This window comes from Dictyostelium discoideum, assembly GCF_000004695.1.
Source record: "Dictyostelium discoideum AX4 chromosome 5 chromosome, whole genome shotgun sequence".
Taxonomy (NCBI): domain Eukaryota; phylum Evosea; class Eumycetozoa; order Dictyosteliales; family Dictyosteliaceae; genus Dictyostelium; species Dictyostelium discoideum.
The window spans coordinates 539,637-560,820 of NC_007091.3; the positions used below are offsets into that span (position 1 = coordinate 539,637).

Consider the following 21,184-nt stretch of genomic DNA (forward strand, 5'->3'; position numbering starts at 1 on the left):
TAAAAAAGGGTATTGCAGATTCAGAATTACCAATGGTATTAAAAACAGTATTTACAAAGTATATGCTTTATTATCAACCAAAGGATAGAGCAGAGATTAATATAAAGAAAAGTTCATATAAAAAGGTATCAATTTTCTTAAAGGAGATGCAAAAACAAGGTTTTATTGAATTAAAAGAACCATCACCTGGTAATATAGTCTTATCAAAAATTAATAGAAACAATATAACCTATGGTAGATTTAAATTGGGTGAAATTGTTGGACCAACAATCAATCAAAATAATGGTGATAGCGATGATGAAAATGGTGGTGATTTGGATTCATCAGATGATATCGATGATACATTTGGTACAACACAAAGAGAATTTGTTCAAATTAAATCGATTAATGAAGTTTACTCAATTCCAAAACAATTAAAAGATTATTTAAATCAAAAGGAAATCGCCAATGCCAACGATAATGATAGCATTGTTAAAAAGAAATATTATTCATCATCTGAAATTCAAAAATTGGTTAGTTCTTATATTATAGAGAATAAATTAGAAGATCCACAAAAAAGATCAAAGATTAAATTGGATTCATTCCTTAATAAATTAGTACCAAATTCTTTGATTCAAAAGAGTATTGATGTAAATGGTTTAATTGAAAAGAATAGTTTCTTTATGACATTTAAAGATCATTCATTAAAGAGATATTTAGAGATTAATAGAGTAGATGATTCAAAAGAGTTTAAAGAATATGATCAAATCATTGTTCAAGTTAAAAAAATAGCAAATAGATTCGTTATTTTAGTTTCAAATTTAGAACTATTCTCAATACCTGTTAAAGAATTGGCAAATGAAGGTCAAAAATTATTTGCTGCAAGTACTTCAATCGATAAATTAAATTCTCATAAATCAACTTTAAAAATTCAAGGTAATGATTTAAATAGAGTTTCACAACATATTCAAAAGAAATATGGTATACCAAAGAAATATATCTCTGAAATTGATTTTAATAAAAAGAAATAAAAATAAAAATAAAATTTATAAAAACAAACATCGGTGTATATATATATGTATTCTTTTTTTTTTTTTTTTTTTTTAAAGTTATCCTTTATATTTATTTTTACTATTTTAAAATTGAGATTACAATGAATAGAAAAATTGATTGGGTTATTTGGTATTTGATTATTTTTAATTTGTTGGTTGTGGAACAATATAACATTGACCATTTGAACTACAAGCATAACCAGAGGCACAATTGAGAGTGTATTGACATTTACCATTGGAACAAACATCGGTGGTACATGCTCTATTATCATTACAATTTGCATTGGTTGAACAGCTAGTTACACCATTAATTGCTGGATTTACAGTATAGGAGCAACCAAAGGTTTGTAAACAATTAACAATTGTTGAATTATTATTATCATTACAATTAACTGCTGTATGAATACAACCTGATGTACTATTACATGAATCAATTGTACATTTATTTAAATCATCACAACCATTCCAATGACGACCATATTCACATGCAAATGTTTCAAAATTACAACTTACACTTGCACATGCACTATGGGATGGACTTTGTTTACAATTTGAAACACATTGTTTATATTCATTTGTTGATTCACAATCTACCCATTGATCAAGTACATTAAAACAACTACCATAGAAATTGTATGCAACAGTGCATGGATTATTATCATCTGGACATGTTTGACCATTAACAAAAATTTCAACATTAAAAATTGAGTTGGAAATTATTGGAATTAAAATAATTAAAATAATTGATTTCATTCTTTTATTAAAAAATATTTTTTTTTTTTTTTTTTTTTTTTTTTATTTTATTTAAATATTATATATTTAACTTTTATTATAATTGTTTTAATTTAAATTTTTTTTTCTTTAAATACTTTATTTTAAAAATTAAAATTTATTATTTTTTTTTAAAATAAATAATGTAAAACTAAAACTCATTTTATAATTCTAAAAATAAAAAAAAACTATTTTTAGAATTAAATAAAATATTTCAAATCAAACCCACTCCCTATTATTTTTTCAAATATAAGAATTCTAAACATTTTCTCTCTATTAACCTTTAAAAACACCAATCAATAAAAAATTAATTTCCATTCCATCACTTTAAATATTGAAATCCATCACTTTTTTAAATAACTGTATTGATTCCTATTAATTTAATGACAACATCAGTGTGTTAAAAAAAAAAAAAAAAAAAATTGTGTTAATTGAATTATTAATAATTATATATTTTTATTATTATTTTTTGAGCTTAAAATCTATTCAATTTAAACAGATTTATAGTAACTCTGGTTTAATTAAACCATTTGATAATAAGTGTTCAATCATTGTTTTGATTGTTTCCTCTAATGAGACGAAAGATTTAAAACCTAATTCATCAATTAATCTATTTGATCTTAATGAATATGAATGTGGTTCCTCTGGAAGATTAACAATGTTTGTATTGTATTTGAATTGTGGGAATTGTTTCATTGCAACTTCAATAAAGTTCTTAAATGTAACTACTGATTGATTGATTGTAATTCTTTTGTTATCAGCATTTTCACTTTCCAAAGCAAGAATATGAGCAGTTGAAACATCTTGGACATTAACAATACCTATTGAGATTGGTGGTGGTGGCACTGCTTCAAATAATTGTTTAATAATAACCCCAACACTTGAATTAATCAAAGTTGATAAAGCAGCTCCTAAAATGAAAGTTGGATTCATTACAACCAATTTAAAGTGGTTAGCGGATTCATCTTTTTCATTTTCCTTAACGAATTCCCAGGCTGCTTTTTCAGCTTCAACTTTTGAATAAGCATATGGATTAGAAATTGGTGGACTTGCCCAATCATCATCATTGTATTCAGTTTTTTCTGTATTTGTAAAATCAACTACAGCCAAACCTGAAGAAGTTACAATAACTTTTTTAATTGATTTAATTTTTGAAGCAGCCTATTTAAAATAAAATAATAATAATAATAATAATAATAATAATAATAATAATAATAATAATAATAATAATAATTAATTATTAGTTATAATTTGATATTAGTTATAGTTTTAAATTAATTTTAAATATTTACTTTTAAGACAGCAACAGTACCATTAATTGCTGGGTCAATAATTTCTTTTTGGACATCTTCGGCAGTATAAATAAATGGAGAGGCCGTGTGAATTACATAATCAACACCATTTAAAACGGTTTCATAATCAACATTTTCTAATTCACCACCAGAGAAGGATAATCTTTGATCTTTATCAAATGATTTTAAGGTTTTTAATTTTTCTTGATTATTTGGATCACGAACCAAGGCCAATACTTTGTAGTTCTTTTCAAGTAAATCACGAACAATATATGTTCCTATGAAACCAGTGGCTCCGGTGACGGCAACAGTTTTTGAACTATTTGTAACTTCAGTGTTTGTCATTTTTAGCTTTTTTGACTTTCTAAAATAAAAAAAAATAAAACTTTTCTTTTTTTATTTTCAAAGTTTTTTTTTTTTTTTCAAATAAAATTTTTAATAATTTCACCAAAATAATGGAAATCTTTGATAGCGTGATCACTGAAAAAATGATTGGATGATATTTTAAATCAAACTAAAATAAGTTTTTTTTTTTTTTTTTTTTTGTATTTCAGGTTTTCAAACTATCTTCAAAAAAAAAAAAAATGGATAATATATTTACTAAATAATTTAACCATACTTTTTTTTTTTAGTATTTTGTCTATTATCTACCCTTTTTCAAATATATAATATGAGATAATTATTAATTTTAAATTATTTTTTTTAAAATGATATTTTTTTTTTTTTTACTGGGGTCCATTATTTATTTTAATTAAAATCAGTTTAATAAAAAAAAAAAAAAAAAAATTGTTCAACAAGATTTGGGAAATAAAAAAAATATCATTATAATAACCACAAATTAAAAAAAAAAAAAAAAACTAAATAAAATTCCACTGGTTATCATAAAAAAAAAAAAAAATAGATGTTATCTAGATATAGATAATTTCGAACACTATTCTATTTTATAGTTTGTGTTAAAACTTTTATTTATTAATATTATTATTTATATTGTTGCATTTATATCAGTAATAGATGGTGGTTTTGTTGATGTCTTAGAATCAGTTTGAATCGGCTTAGTTTGTTGTTGTGTTTGTTGTTGCTGTTGTTGCGTTTGTTGTTGTTGTTGTTGTTGTTGTTGTTGTTGTTGTTGTTGTTGTTGTTGTTGTTGTTGTTGTTGTTGTTGTTGTTGTTGTTGTGGTGGTTGTGATAATTCTATATCATTTTTAAATTTTGTAGAAGGTTGTTCAAAATTTAAACCTTTTTTATGAGATAAATAACGCAGAGCATGATATTTGAAAATATTAGGATAAGGACTAAAATTTCTATGTAGAGCCAAGATTGCCTCATCCTTTTCCAAAAGTAAATCTATTAGAGCATTTTCTTGTTGTTCAGTTAATTTTAAAGATTCTTCAGCGACACCGCCTTTACCTAATTTTGAAACGTATTGGATTGCTTGATCGAGTTTAATATTTTCCTTATCTTTAATATCTAATGTTACACCTCTCTTTGGGATGGAGTCGAATCTTGACCAAAAGATAACACCACCATCAGGTACCATCTTTAAATCTTTATTCTTTATACATGGTTCAGTGAAATGTGGTGGTGTCCATCTTGATAAATATTTGACATCACTAAAATCTAACTCTACACCTGGAAATAATGCTGGTTGTTGCTTAATGATTTCATTCTTTAATCTATTCAAATTATTGGTTCTAATTACAATTGATACCATCTCACCATCTGGATATTCTATAGTTCTAACTAATTTTCCAAATATAAATGTTTTCATTGAGTGAAATACAATTGATGATCCCTAAATTAATTAATTTTTATTATTTTAATTATTTTTGATATTATTATTATTATTATTATTATTTGATATTTTAATTATTATTATTATTAATATTGTTACATACACCCATATAACGCCAACTGCCTTCGATCACAGGTAGTGATTTTGCCATTAAGGCACCTGCAGCAAAAAACATCCAACTCCCCCCCATACATATATCTCTTTTATTTTATTTTATTTTTTTTTTTTAAATTAGGCAAATATTATAATTTAAATAAGATTAAAAAAAAAAAATAAAAATAAAAATAAAAAGTAAGCACTTTTTTTTTTTTTTTTCCTTTTTCTTTTTTGTGTAGATAAATATATTATCTAAAAATAAATGAATTGGTTAAATTAACACAAAAAATCGATTTTTAATTTCATAATTGTAAAAAATTAAAAAAAAAAAAAAAAAAAAAAAAATATTCATTTTCATTTTTTTTAATTTTATTTTTAATTTTTTTTTAATTTTTTTTTTTTTTAACAATGATTTAATTTTAAACTTAATATGAATTTAGAATATAAAAATAAAACACACAAAAATACATAAAATGATTTTAAAAATCAAAAAAACCAATGAAACCATTCTTTTTTTTTTTTTTAATTTTTTTTTTTTTTTTCAATCAAAAATTTTATTCTTGGAATTTAATTATTTGTTAATTAAATGACTATTTTTGGATTAAACAATTAATATAAATAAAAAAAAATAAAAAAATTACAAATGAGGATATAATTTAAAAATACATGTAAGGATTTTAATTGAAAAACATAAAAGTTTATTTTTATTTTTATTTTATTTTTAATTTTTTTTTATTTATATTTATTGTTTAATCCAAAAATAAAGAGATTAAATTACTTTCCAAAGGATAAGTTGTTGAAATACTTTGTTGTAATTCTTTTAATTCATTCATTTTCTTTAAGAAAACATAATGAAGTGCTAATTCTTGATAGGCAGAATTTGGTTCTAAAGAAGTTGCCAATTTGAAAGCCTTTTCAGCGGTAGGGTATTCATTTTTATTTTGGGCACGTTGACCAATTTCAATACACATTTTACCCATTGATGATAAAGTGACCTCTTCGTCATTATTATTTTCATTGGTAATTGATTGACCAGATTTAATTGCCTCTGTTATCAATGGTACAATATCTAATGAGGTTTCAAATGCTTCATTATTCAAACAGATTTGGAGTTTCAAAAAGTTTGAAATACCATTCATTTGTAAACATTCTTTTGGATGACCACGAACTGTTAAAAACTTTGCCATAAGATAATGATATTTTGGATCAACCATCGTTGAACATTTCATAGCCAGGTCAATTGCTTCCATTTGTGCCAATATAAAGAATTTCAATAAATAATGAGTTAATGGTATACAATAAAATTTATAATTACTATCTAATAATACAAGTCCCTATTTTAAAATAATTAATATAAATAAATAAATAAATAAAAATGTTAGTTAAAAATAAATTATTTTTTTTTTTTTTTTTTTTTTTTTTTTTTTTTTTAGTATTAAATACTTACTTCATTGTTAACTTCAATTAAGGAAATTGGACCAGTTGGTTTAATATTTGGAAGTGTTGAAAATGATTGATTTGGTTTTGAAGTTGAAAGTGAACCAGAAGAAAGATCATAAAGATCCTCAGGGAAAACGTTACCAGTTGAAGAGGCCAATATGATTGGTGATGATTCATGTTTATGTGGGAAAATACATTGAATGTCATTGTGAGTTGAAAAGAATAAAGTATTATTATGCCAAACTGCAGAGGTTATACCTAATGACCAACGACAAAGCATATGAAAGGTTGGTCTTAATTTAAATACGAAAAAGTAATGAGTGAAAGCGATTGCACAATGGGTTTGATTTTGATCCCAATAGATTTTCAATGGTGGTGGTAATGATTCACCAACTGGTTGGAGTGTCCACCAATCTAACAATTGGAATGATTTTGATTCAGTTTCTTCACCAGTTGTAATAATTGGTGGTTCTAATATTGGTTGACTACTATTATTATTATTATTACTATTATTACTATTATTATTATTATTGTTGTTGTTATTATTACTATTATTACTATTGGCACTATTATTACTTGATGAACCACCAACACTACCATTTATTAAATTTGAAGAACCTGAAGAAATTGTACCACTACCACTACCACTACCAATGGAACCACCACTTCCATAATTTAAAGTACCATTTGAATTGGTAGATTCTTTATGATAAACACCCAACATTAAACCACCAGAGATTCTATCTTCATTTGCATGTAATAACAATTCTTGCACTACATTATTATTATTGAATTCTTTAGTTTTCAATAAGATTTTGGAGATTACAGTCTCCTCTTTCTTTGTACTCTTAACGATTGATGGTAAGATACCTAAAGTTTTCTTCTTTTTAACAGAATCGACTGATTCCAAAATTTTCTCAAGTTTACCAAATTTCTCATCCACTGTTGAATCTTTACCTTTACCACTCCAAGCCACATCCAAAGCTTGACCTTTCTCCAAGATTTTCCAAGTTGAAATTTCAAGGATTTGATAATTACCACTACTGATTGCATGAATTGAAAGATACTTTCCACTTGGTGATATATCCAATTTATAGTTTTCATTTAATGATAATTGAATTGGTGTTTGTACTTTTTCACATGTCAATACATTTGTCAAAGAACTTGAATATAGATAACCTGCAAATGGATAGTAAACCGTATGATCATTGGATAGACTATTGAAAGTTGTGACTTGCATTGGTATACTAGTTGCCAATGTTGATACGATATAAACACTTTTATTTAACCAACATAACAATAGATGAGGCTGTAAAGGATGTTGTACCACTTTATACAATTTCGATTTCTCCTTTTTCGATGGATTCAATAATGCATCCAAATCAATCGAATACTCTTTAGTTGAACCTGATCTTGAAAAGAATGAAACTTGTGCGGGTTGTTTCATACCAAGCAATAGATCTTGATTAAATCTTGAATGATAATATGCCTCAATGGAAAAGAATTCCTTTTTACCACAACTAACCTTTGATACCTCCTTCAATGTATTCAAATCATAGATCATAATATGTCTATCCTGAGTTAATGCCATCACTTGTCCCGTAACATAATCATATGATAAATCTACAATTTCATGTACTTTTGAAAATTGTGTTGCTAAACTACCTGTCTTTACATTCCAAACACAAACAAATCCATCTGTACCACCTGAAACTAAAAATTCACCCTCAATCTATTTTAAATAAAATAATAAAAAATCATTATAATTATTATAATTATTATTATTATTATTATTATTATTATTATTATTATTATTATTATTATTATTATTATTATTATTATTATTATTATTATTATTATTATTATTATTATTATTATTATTATTTTTATTATAAATATAAATATTTAAAATTACTTACTTCAATTGCTTTTAATTTTACAATTGTACCTTTTGGATGACCAGCTAATTGTTTTTCAATTTCCCATTTTTCAGTATTCCATAATCTAATCATAGAATCTGGACCACCAAATGCAACAAAAGGTGAATTTGAAAAGAATTCAACTGAATTTGGTGATTTATTTTCAAATGCTGGAATTTTAACTTCTCTTAATCTTTGAGAATGATAATTTATAAATACAATTCTATTTTCTGCTACAACCACAATATAATCTTCAATACCAACTGATGGTTGTGCTTTACTTATGTTTTGTAATTTATTTTGTGAAATTTTCTTTTTTTTTTTTAAAAAAAAAAAAAAAAAAAAAAAAAAAAAAAAAAAAAAAAAAAAAAAAAAAATTAATATTATTATTATTATTATTATTATTATTATTATTATTATTATTATTATTATTATTATTATTATTATTATTATTATTATTATTATTATTATTATTATTATTATTATTATTATTATTATTATTTATGATTAATGATTAAAATGAATACATACTGGTTTTTTATCTTTACATGATCTTGTATGTTTATCATAAAAATAAATGAATTTAATTTGACCTAATTTCATTTTATCTAAATTTTCATTCAAATAATTATTACTATTGGTACTATTATTATTGATATTATTATTATTATTATTTAAAGAATCATTATTTGAAGAATTTGGTGATAATTTAATTGTATTATTTGGTGATCTATTATGAAGAGTTTGATTACCAATAACATGAAGTGTTGGTACTGATGGTGAATTTGAATTACTATTACTATTGACATTGATTGGTGTAACAACACCACCACCACTACCTATACTTGTTACACTTGCACTTCTACTATCTACACCACCTGTTGATCCTATAAATGCTACATTATTATTATTATTTGGACTATTTGATAATGATCCATTATTATTATTATTATTATTACTACTATTACTACCACTATTATTATTATTTGTACCATTTATACCACTTGCTGAAGATGATAATGCTGATAATGTTGGTACTTTTTTTTGTAGTAATAAAATTTGTTCCTTTTTCTCTTCATCATGTTGTGAAATTGAAAAATTTAATATCTTTTCATTGTTTTGATAATTCTGAATAACAATATTACTATCTGAATCAGCATAAACAATCCATGGATGAATTGGATGAATATCAATTGGGTTATAACTTGTGTTTATATGTTGTCCTTTACTTTTAAATATTACATAACTAGATATATTTTCATTACTAGTTGATGACATTCTTTATACGTTTAAAACTATTATTATTTCTTTCTTTCTTCTCTTTGTTTTAGGTTATTTTTTTTTTTTTTTTTTTTTTTTTTTTTTTTTTTTTTTTTTGGTTTGGTGATTAATGGTGTATTTTACAAATTAAAAATATATTGTACACTCTATACTAAAATATATACTTCTTTTTTTATTGATGTAGTATATATATAATAGTAATAGGAATAAAAATAATAATAAAAATTAAATAATAAAAAAGTAATTCAAAAAAAAAAAAAAAAAAGATTGTGGTTCGCTTTGTGACTTTTTTTAAAAAAAAAAAAAAAAAATTTTTTTTTGAAAAAAAAAAAAATAAAAAAAAAAATAAAAAAATAAATATTAAAATCAAAAAAAATTAAAAAAGTCTAAAAAAAAAAAAAAAAAAAAAAAAAAAAAAAAAAAATAGATATTTTATGATTGTTAGAATAAACATCATTTATTTGAGTTGATTATATTTTTTTTATTTGTTTATTTTTAATTTAATTTTTTTTTTCTTTTTATAGTTATAAAAATTAATTTGATCACTACAAAGGCGATTACAACAAGGATAAATATAAAAATATTTAGATTTTGAACTATTATCAAAAATATAATTAAATAAATATAAAAAAATAAAAATAAAAATATTTTAAACAAATATTTGCAAAAATGAAGTGTTTTAATTTAAATAAATTTTTTTTATTTTTTTCACTTTTTTTTTTTTTTTTTTTTTTTTGGCCATGATCAAAATTTATTCCCAAAACGCTTTTTTTTTTTTTTTTTTTTTTTTTTTTTCTAAAAGTTAATGTATCTTTATTTCAAATGAATGGATAATGAGGATGAAACAATATTATTTGGTGTAACACCTACCAATGAGGCATCATTGGCCGACTATATAACTAAAAAAAATAAATTAAAGTCTATAAAAGAGAATTCTAGAAAGAAATCATTCTATTTATCAACATGGATATTTTTAAAAATGATTTCAATCATTACTTTTATTGCTTTATTTTCTGCATTGTAAGTGCCATTAATTTTTTTTTTTTTTTTTTATTATAATTATAATTAATTATTATTATTATTATTATTTTTTTTTTTTTAGTATTCAAATAAGAGGATTAGTAGGTGAAGATGGTATATTACCAGTTGGAGATATTTTAGAGAAGCAAGTTGCATCCAATGAAATTAATTCAATTTGGATATTTTTCACACATCCAACTAAAGGTATGGGATTTAGTGTCAATAATACATTGCATATGTTATGTTTTGTTGGACTTTCATTTAGTGCTTTATCAATTTTCACTACAACTATTGCGACATACATTGGTGTAATGTGGTTTTGTTATTATTGTATTGTTGATGTTGGTCAATTATTTTTCGCATATCAGGTATGTTTTTATTTATTTTATTTTTAGTATTGCTTTAACATATGTTAACTTTATTTTAATTTTGAAAAAAAAAAAAAAAAAAAAAAGTGGGATCAACTACTACTAGAAGCATTATATTTAGCAATATTTTTATCACCATTTAATCCAAAATATGAAGAGAAGCCAAATACACCAATTAGATATTTATTGAAATGGTTATTATTTAGATTGATGTTTGGTAGTGGTTTAGTAAAGTTAACACCAATTTGGGCAGGACTTCAAGCAATGAATTTTCAATATGAAACACAATGTATACCAAATATTTTAGTATGTAATATAATTTTATAATATTTTAAAATATAAATATTTGTTTATTAATATATGTTTTTTATTTATTTAAGAGTTGGTATTTAAATCAAATGCCACATGTTTTTCATGAATTTGAAACAATGATGGTGTTAGCAATTGAAATTCTATTACCAGCACTTTATTTTGCACCAAGAATGTATAAATTATTTGCATCGTTAACAACGGTTTTATATCAGATGGCAATATTTTTAACAGGAAACTATAACTTTTTCAACTATTTAACCATTGGATTATGTACACTATTGATGGATGATGCATTTTTATTATCGTTACCAATGCCAGATAAAGTTAGAATTAAATTGATTGGTATTGAATCAAAGAGATTTAAAGACTCACCAAATGGTAGACAAAAATCAACAAGAGGTTTAGAGAGTGGTCTTTCAAGTTTAAATCCAAAGAATCTATTAGTTCCATTTGTATTTATTTTAATTGGTACCAGTAGTTTAGTTAATGTTACACAATATTTCCAAAAACAAACTACACCATCATTAATTCAAAGAATTCATTCAACACTATCTTTATATCATTTAACTGGTACCTATGGATTATTCAGTCATGTCAATACTGAAAGATATGAAATTATAATTGAAGGTAGTTATGATAAAACTAATTGGTTTGCATATGAATTCTATTATAAACCTGGTAATTTATCGAGACATCCACCATTTGTTTTCCCTGGTCACCAACCACGTTTAGATTGGCAAATGTGGTCAATTGCTCAAACAACAAGTAAAGATTTATTTAGTAGTAGTAGTAGTAGTAGTAGTGGCACTATTTCATCTTCATCTTCCTCTTCAATAGAAAATCAAACTGAAACAACAGCATCACCATCATCTTCAAGTGGTGGTGGTAATTCAAATGGAGTATCTAGAACTCAATCAAAATGGGTAATTAATTTTATGATTAAACTTTTACAAGGTTCACCAGAAGTTTTAAGTTTACTTGAATATTCACCATTTACAACTGATAAACCACCAATCTATATTCGTGCTCAAAAGTATCGTTATAAATTTACAACATTTAATAATGAAAATATAAATAATAATAATGATAATAATAATAATAATGATAACAATAATAATAATAATAATAATAATAATAATAATAATAATAATAATAATAATAATAATAATAATAATAATAATAATAATAATAATAATAATAATAATAATAATAATAATAATAATAATAATAATAATAATAATAATAATGATAGCAATAATAATAATTATAGCAATAATAATAATAATAATGATAATAATAATGATAATAATAATAAAAATAATAATAATAATAATAATAACAATAATAATAATAATAATAATAATAATAATAATAATAATAATAATAATAATAATAATAATAATAATAATAATAATAATAATAATAATAATAATAATGATAACAATAGTCAAAATCCAGTTTCTTATGATAATAATGAAGAAGATAGAAATATTTCAACCAATGAACCTTCATCACCACCACCATCATCAACATCCTCTTCTTCTTCTCCTTCTTCTTCATTAGGAAATGAACAATCTAAAGGTGAATTATATCAATTACCAAATCAAGATGATTGGTGGGTTAGATGTTTCATTGGCTCTTTTATTGAACCATTCTCTTTAGATTCAATTCCAACTACAAATTGAAACAAAAAATATTTAAAATAATAAAATTTATTATTTTTTTTGACATTATAAACAAAACCGAATAAAAAAAACTATTTAATTTTTTTTTTTTTTAATTTAACTAATTAGTTTACAAAATTTTTTAAAAATTCTTTTATTATGGTAATTAAATTTACCATGCCATAACTTTTTGAATAATTGGACTAATGACAGCACCCAATTTCATATGACCATTTATAGATGGATGACCATTACAACCAAAATCAGTTGGCTCAGTTAAAATGTTTTGAGCATCAATAAAAGTAGCACCAACCAATGTTGAAACGTTTGCAACATATTCACAACATGGATTACCAATCATTGGACCACAAATTAAAAAGATTTCGGGTTCAGCTTGAGCATAATTTGATTTAATTGTTTTTATAAATTCAATATAACCATTTTGGAATTGTTCTTGTGATGGTACTGGTTGAGTACTATAATCATTGGTACCTAAATTAATTACAACTGCATCTGGAATATATTGATTGAAATCCCATTCAATAGATGGATCTGTAGGGATTGTGTATGGATATAAATCTGGAACTGTACCACTTGTTGAAGTTGGAGTTGGTGAACCATAATTACGTACAACGCCTCTACCTGACCATGCCTCTAAAAACATTTCACATTCCAATTCTCTTGCTGTAATAGATGCATATGTACTATAATTATATTATTATTATTATTATTTTTATTATTAATTTTAATATTGGTATGAAAAAAAAAAACTTTAAATAATAAAATTAAATACAAACTCGTAATTATCTTCAGTAATTGCTTGGAAATTACATGGTGCAGTACCTAAATCACCATAACCACAGGTAATTGAATCACCAATGAATTCAATTTTACGAGTTGGTTTTTGTTGTGGTACAGTTTTACCAGTTGAATCAACTGAAAAGCCATAGAAACGAACCTCACCAAAGGAGGCTTCAGTTCTTTTTGATAGTACAATTGAATAGGTTTGAGTTGGATCTAAATTAGTCGAACCAATTATATCATATTCTTGATGAGCTACTGAACTAACATTGAATGGTGTTAATATAGCATTGTTTACAATTACATCGAACCAATTATCACCTACTGAATCTAAAATTGGTTTAATAGTTGTTGTGCCAGTGATTGAGAGTGAAATTTGACAACCACTCCATGAAAATCCATAATAGTTATCAGCTGATTGAGTTGTATCAAATCTACCAGAATATAAAATATTTTCATCATTTGGATAAATAATTGAGCCTGAATCTGAAGAAGATTGTGAATTTGTTGATGGTGTTGTTGATGTGGTTCCAGAATTTGATTCTGATGATAATGATGAATCTGAGAATGATGAACCTGAACCACCTGAACCTGATAATGATGAATCTGAGAATGATGAACCAGAACCAGAACCAGATAATGAAGCTCCTGAGCCAGAACCTGTACCAGCACATATACTATTTATACATAATAAAACTACAACAAATAAAGATATTATTACCTTTTTCATTTTTTGACTCAATTTTTTTTTTTTGAAAAAAAAAAAAAAAAAAAAAAAAAAAAAAAAAAAATTAAAAATAAAACAAAATTCGAATATCTTGTTGAAAAATAATTTTTAAAAAAAAAAAGTATTGGAGCGAACAAAAAAAAGGAATATCTTATTTTATTCTAATTTGTTTCTGAGATTACCAAAAACAATTATTTGTAATTCACTAAAAAAAATAAAAATAAAAAGTAAAAATAAAAAATAAATATAAAAAATAAAAAAAAAAAAAACGAATTCGTTTTATTACCAAAAACAATTATTCGTGATTTACTAAAAAAAAAAAAATTAAAAAAAATTAAAAAATAAAAATTTAAATTTAAATTTAAAAAAAAAAAAAAAATTAAAAAAAAATTAAAAAATAATCAGGATTAATTTTGAATAAATAAAGTTATTTTGAAAAAGATTTATTTATTCAAAAACAGGTCAATTTTAAAAGAAAAAAAAAAAAAAAAAAATTTTTTAAAAAATTTACATTCACCATTTTTTTTTTTTTTTTTTTTTAATAAGACCCAAAACCAAACATTTAAATAATATTAAACAATATTTGTTAAGATTTATTTTATAATTAAATCCAGTATGTAATTATGAGAAATAAAGAAAAAAATGAAGTTCGAAAAAAAAAAAAAAAGGAACTTAAAAAAAAAAAACACATATAAAAAATAAATACTATTTATAAATAAACTTTTTTTTTTTTTTTTTTTTAAACTATTCAATCCAATAGTGGGGAATTTTGAGAAGATTTATTTCTTTTTTTTGTTTTGTTTCTAGAGTTTGGAGATAATAGAGAATTTAGAATTGGAGTTCTGAGAGAATTTTTTCTTCTATTTTTTTTATTATTTCTTTTATCATAATCGTTACTACTTCTTCCACTTTCACCACTACTACTTATTTCAAAATCTGCTGTGCTACTACTATTACTACTACTTGCATCATCATCATTATTATTATTTTTATTATTATTTAAAATATTATTATTATTATTATTATTATTATTATTATTATTATTATTATTATTATTATTATTATTATTATTATTATTATTAATATTATTATTATTATTATTTCTTCTATTTAATGGTATTGGTATATTACTATATGTTGTTGGAGAATCAAATGTAAAATCATCACTAACATCATCACTTGTATTTGATCCAGTTTTAGATAAAATATCAGAGTCTGAAAATGATTCATGTAATGCAATGATATCATTATTATTATCACCCAAATACATTCCATAAGTGAACAATACTTCTTTATTTTTTTTTAATATCTCTTCCTGGTCTTCAATTAATTGTCTTAGCTAATAATAAAAAAAAAAAAATTAATTTAAGATAATAAAAAATAATAAAAAATTAATAATGTATATTAAAAATTAAAATTACATTTGCTATAACTTTATCAGTTCTAAAAAGAAAGTAGAATTTTGGTGCAAATAGTAAACCAATTATAGCTACAATTAAAACCAAAATTGGTATACTATATAATAAAAAATCAGTAAGTGCACTATTTAATAAAGCAAAACCAATAGGAATTGAAACAACTAAAATAACTGTTAAAACATAAATCTATAAAATAAAATTAAAATAAATATTAATAAGTTTTCTCTTTTCTTTTTTTTTATTATTATATTTACATACCAATACACCAATATAAAAGAATTCATTAAAAGAACCTGGAAAAGATCTATATTGTCTACATTTAATAACAATCCAACAACCATATAAAAGTATTGAAAATTCATAAAGTGCTAAACAAATAAAAATAATATAAAAATTTTTAGAATAACAATAAGCTTGAATGGTTTCTTTTTGTAGATCAAAATTATATTTTCTATGCATTCTAGTTGCAATTACAGATACAGCGATTAAAATGGCAGGTATAATTAAAATAAAAGATTGTAATTTTAGTAGATAACTATTTTCAATTGACATATCGTGTAACTCTTCAACACCACGAATTAAACAATAGACACGATATTGTTTAATAAAGATTGCACTTGTAATAATGAAAAAAAAGAGAGGTATTAAAACCATACGAATTGAACAGGTTGCTGATGTAGTTGAAAAAGAAACAAATGTTGAAACCAATCCACATACACAACCAACCAAAATGATTAATAGAAATACCGGATTTGAGTATCTCATTATCTTTCTCTTTCTATAGATAAATGTCAGTATGGCGGTTATTAAAACACCAATTGATACAATGATTGCACTAATTCCAATTATGATTTTGGCAATTTTAGTTTTACTAACATCAGTTAAACAATAGTATGAATTCACTCCACCTATATTATATGGGTCTTGACCTTCTTGACAATTAACTACAGTTATTGGATATTCCAATGTAATGTTTTTAAAAGTCTTTAAAAATGCAATCACCGTTAGATTACAATGTGTACCTGGTGCACCACTAATTCTAACATTATAGAAAACACTGAAACTTGTTGGTGTTGAGGTTGACTGTACAACACCAGTGAGTGACATTTGATCACAAATTAGTAAATTAATGAGTAAATTAAAGGTAATATCAGATCTTCCAAGATAAGGTAGCCCCAATGCATCGAATGCTTGTAATATTATAGGTCTAATAATTGAAGGTGGAATTGTATTTGGCAAAGTAGAAGAGAATGTTGCGAATCCAGTATTCACAATCTCCCCATACTGAGCGTTATTATTAACACTAACACAATTGATACATGAATAATTACACCTAATTGTATCATCGAAATAAACAATTGTACCAGCCATAAACGCATAATTATCAACATAGGTATTATTTTCAAAAATAAACGAATCACAATTTGGCTCTGAATAAGATAACAATCTAAAAAACACCAAATTACCAAACTCTGCTGTATTTCCAATCAATAGACTATTGGTTACAGAGATACCACCAGTTTGATCCGAAGAAATTAAACCACCTTCTGCAGCTGTATTATTTGAATATAATAAATTATCAACGAAAATATCAGTAGAAAATGCAACTTGAAAACTACCAGCTCTAAATGTATTATTGGTAATATTACTTGATAATAAAAAACATGTTGAATTAAACCATGATTCAAAAAATGATGAAACAGTATTATTATAAAATTCTACAGCATAAAATATACCATTACTTCTATTATTAATACGAAATATACCATCACTCTTATTATTACTATTATTAAATAATTTACATGATCCAAATACAATTAATCCATTATTAAATGAATTTACAATTCTATTTGAGTTTTCTAAAAATAATAAAAAAATAATAAATAATAAATAATAAATAATAAATAATTGTATTAATATAAGTAATATTAAAAAATAAAAATTATTAAAATATATATAATTTACCATAAAATAATGAAAATGAACAATAGAGTACCGATGGATTTCCTATATTAAAAATAACACCCGAATGACCAAAGAATGAACATTGTCTAACAAAAAGGAAAGCAGAAGGACTGGCAATTGAAACAACACTTGTTGAATTTAATAATGGTGGGATGTTACCTTCGAAAACACTTTCTTCAATTAGTACCAACTTTTCAGAGTAAGATTCTAAACCATTGGCACCTGGTGAGTAATTATCCTTGAAAATACATTTTGAAATGAATACTACAGTACTTGAACCACAAAATATTGAAGCACCAGAATAAGTTGCTAAATTAAAATAGAAATAACAATTAACAATGTAAACGATTGAATTTGGAGAGATTTGAATAGCTGAACCAACAAAACCTGTATTATACTCAAAAGTTGATGTATCCACAGTAGAGAAACCGCCATCGATAATTACTGAACCACCAATTGATGCTTTGTTATTATAAAATGCAGATTGAGTAATGAATAGAGTTGAAAGGGAAGCGATTAAGGCACCACCACCAATTGGATTATCAGCTATATTTGCTCTAAATGTACAGTTGCTAACTATACAAGTTGAATAACTACAACAGAAAATACCGCCACCCACAGCAGCAATTGTATTTTCAAACAATGTGTTTGAAACTGTTAAATTACTATTGTAGGCGAAAACAGAACCCAAAGAATTTCTATTACTAATATTTCTAAAATCACACAACAATATAGTCATAATTGATTGTCTTAAATCAAAAACAGTTCCAGTACCCAAATTATCAGTTTTAAAAATGTTTAATAATGGTTTCATTTGAAAGTTAACATCGGCAATTGTTAAACCAATCATATGAATATGGGTATTATTAAAAAGAAACATCTTTTGATTACTGGTTAAGGTGGTCTCATCTTTACCAAATAGCCCAACTAATTGAACCTTTGAAAAATTATCAATCACAATTCTCTTTGTAATATTATATCTACCAGGATAAAAAAAAACCACTAAATCAGTTTGAATTCTATCGGCCATTGGAACACTCTGTAAAAGGTATGCTAAATCTTGACATGGTTTTATTGAACCACCACATTCTACATGATTCGAACCATCATTGGCAATATAATAATAGACCACTCTAGTACCTTGTTGTTTTAAAAATTCAAATAATGCTTCAAAATCTCTAGCTTGTGTTTTGAAATCTTTTTTACTAAATATTTCTTTAAAATAAACTTGATTTAGTAGATAATCAATGGATAATTCAATATTCTGAACAAAATTGGTTTGTTGTTGGTCAATTATATCATAGAATGAGCTAAAGTTCATATTTGGTGAATTTGGATCAAATAAACCTTGTGATCTAGATTGATTTGCTCTAATCTCTTCATTTTCTTTTGAAAAAGCACCTGGTGTAATTAATTGTCTATCATTGTAGGCGAATGCTACACTAATTGCTTTGGTTGCATTAAATGGATTTATTAAATCTCTAGGAGAATATGGAAAAAATCTTAATCCATTATTATCTTGAGTAGTTAAAAAATTAATTAATGACCTCAATGATGCATCACCTGAATTTACCATTGTTGTCATATTAGCTGATGTTTCTGAAACTAATTTATTATTAATTAAATTATTATTATTTATTATAATTTTTTTATTTTTATTATTATTTTTATTATTATTATTATTATTATTATTTTTATTATTATTATTATTATTATTATTTTTATTATTATTATTATTATTATTATTTTTATTATTATTATTATTATTATTATTATTATTATTATTATTATTATTATTATTATTAATATATGGGATATTATTATTTTTTATATTTATTAAATTATTGATTTTATTATTATCATTATTAAAATTTAAATTTTTTTTATTATTTTTTTCATTATTTGAAGTCATTCTATTTGTAAAATAAAATGATTGAGTTTCATCATAATAATGTGGATTTGGGTTTACATTATTTTCAATTAATTTTCTTAATTGTTCATGATTTGTTTTTATATCTGTATTTAAATCTTTTCTTTTAAACTTTTTTCTTTTTTTTTGGGAATTTATTTTTAAAATCTCATTTTCTATATTATTTTTATATTTTTCTCTATCTTTTATTTCTTTTTTAATTTTGTTAATATAAAAATCTTGTTGTTCAGTCGTAGGATATTCTGATTTTTTAAATCTTTTTGTAAATTTTAAATAATCTTTTAAAATTTTATGGTTTTCATTATTATCATTATTATTATTATTATTATTATTATTATTATTATTATTATTATTATTATTATTATTATTATTATTATTATTATTATTATTATTATTATTATTATTATTATTATTATTATTTATGGTATTACAATTTGTTAAATCGATGCAAATTAATAAACAAATTAAAAAGCATATAAATATAAATATAAATGGTTTTTTGATTACCATTGTATTTTTTTTTTTTTTTTTTTTTTTTTAATAAGGTGATTATTTAATTTTTTTCTTTTTTTTCATATTATTTTTTCTTTTTATAATAATATTTCACTATTTTCTTATAAATTGATTTTTAATTATTTTCATCACAACTTTTATTAGATGAATATATAAATAGAAAATTATAAAAAACAAAAATAAATTAATAATAGTTAAAAAAAAAAAAGAAATAATTAAAAAAAAAAAAAAATAAAAAAAAAAGAATTTAATTAAATAATTATATTATACTCTTGTTTTTTATTTTAATTTTACCACACTTCAATAATTAACATACTCTCCCCATTGTTTTTTAATATTACCACACACTAATGAGTTTTCGTAACCCTATTATTTGTATATATTATTTTTTTTATTCATTTATTTTTTATTTTAAAAGGGGTTTGAGAATATTTTCAATATTATTATTAGTTTACAAAAAAAAAAAAAAAAAAAAAAAAAAAAAAAAAAAAATGTTGTTAATAAATATTATATTTTATATTTAACAATTTATTTATTTAAAAAAATGTAATAGAGAAAAAAAAAATTTCAACTATCTAATGATGGATCCATTGATTTTCTTCTTTTAGTATTAATATTAATATTATTATTATTATTATTATTAATATTATTATTATTATTATTATTATTATTATTATTATTATTATTATTATTATTATTATTATTATTATTGATAGTATTATTATTAATATTTGGACTACTATTTGCAGATTTTGAAATTATTTTAGATTTTAATTTTTTTTTTGGTTTTTTAAATAAATTTGGGAGATTATTAATAGATTTGTTTTTAGGAATTGTTGGATTA

At 22.8% G+C, this 21,184-nt stretch overlaps 8 protein-coding genes across 8 annotated transcripts in view; 2 read left to right on the forward strand and 6 right to left on the reverse strand.

Annotated features, from left to right (window-relative positions):
- Positions 1–1,010, forward strand: part of DDB_G0287639 (hypothetical protein) — a gene marked incomplete at both ends in the record, with an annotated part of 2,242 nt that extends 1,232 nt beyond the window's left edge. Inside the window, one exon of the mRNA XM_632054.1 lies at positions 1–1,010. This exon is cut by the window's left edge and continues 774 nt beyond it. Coding sequence (XP_637146.1) covers positions 1–1,010 — 1,010 coding nt within the window.
- A 165-nt stretch (positions 1,011–1,175) lies between these two features.
- Positions 1,176–1,784, reverse strand: DDB_G0287641 (hypothetical protein; the record flags this gene model as incomplete). Its single annotated transcript, XM_632055.1, has 1 exon — positions 1,176–1,784. The coding sequence occupies one exon, from the start codon at positions 1,782–1,784 to the stop codon at positions 1,176–1,178; it is 609 nt and encodes a 202-aa protein (XP_637147.1).
- Positions 1,785–2,303: 519 nt separating this feature from the next.
- On the reverse strand, positions 2,304–3,439 carry DDB_G0287677 (hypothetical protein; the record flags this gene model as incomplete). The annotated part of the gene is made up of 2 exons (XM_632056.2): positions 2,304–2,963; positions 3,095–3,439. The coding sequence occupies 2 exons, from the start codon at positions 3,437–3,439 to the stop codon at positions 2,304–2,306; spliced, it is 1,005 nt and encodes a 334-aa protein (XP_637148.2).
- Positions 3,440–4,076: 637 nt separating this feature from the next.
- On the reverse strand, positions 4,077–5,076 carry DDB_G0287643 (hypothetical protein; the record flags this gene model as incomplete). Its single annotated transcript, XM_632057.2, has 2 exons — positions 4,077–4,886; positions 4,990–5,076. The coding sequence occupies 2 exons, from the start codon at positions 5,074–5,076 to the stop codon at positions 4,077–4,079; spliced, it is 897 nt and encodes a 298-aa protein (XP_637149.2).
- Positions 5,077–5,731: 655 nt separating this feature from the next.
- Positions 5,732–9,619, reverse strand: DDB_G0287679 (hypothetical protein; the record flags this gene model as incomplete). The annotated part of the gene is made up of 4 exons (XM_632058.1): positions 5,732–6,316; positions 6,430–8,154; positions 8,342–8,653; positions 8,873–9,619. 4 exons carry the CDS (start codon positions 9,617–9,619, stop codon positions 5,732–5,734), a joined length of 3,369 nt encoding a protein of 1,122 aa, XP_637150.1.
- Positions 9,620–10,448: 829 nt separating this feature from the next.
- Positions 10,449–13,007, forward strand: DDB_G0287645 (DUF1222 family protein; the record flags this gene model as incomplete). The annotated part of the gene is made up of 4 exons (XM_632059.1): positions 10,449–10,642; positions 10,725–11,010; positions 11,098–11,316; positions 11,391–13,007. The coding sequence occupies 4 exons, from the start codon at positions 10,449–10,451 to the stop codon at positions 13,005–13,007; spliced, it is 2,316 nt and encodes a 771-aa protein (XP_637151.1).
- A 151-nt stretch (positions 13,008–13,158) lies between these two features.
- Positions 13,159–14,517, reverse strand: DDB_G0287647 (esterase, SGNH hydrolase-type; the record flags this gene model as incomplete). Its single annotated transcript, XM_632060.1, has 2 exons — positions 13,159–13,690; positions 13,784–14,517. 2 exons carry the CDS (start codon positions 14,515–14,517, stop codon positions 13,159–13,161), a joined length of 1,266 nt encoding a protein of 421 aa, XP_637152.1.
- A 745-nt stretch (positions 14,518–15,262) lies between these two features.
- Positions 15,263–20,337, reverse strand: grlR (G-protein-coupled receptor family 3 protein 17; the record flags this gene model as incomplete). Its single annotated transcript, XM_632061.1, has 4 exons — positions 15,263–15,853; positions 15,936–16,118; positions 16,191–17,791; positions 17,898–20,337. The coding sequence occupies 4 exons, from the start codon at positions 20,335–20,337 to the stop codon at positions 15,263–15,265; spliced, it is 4,815 nt and encodes a 1,604-aa protein (XP_637153.1).
- Between the last annotated feature and the right edge of the window lie 847 nt (positions 20,338–21,184).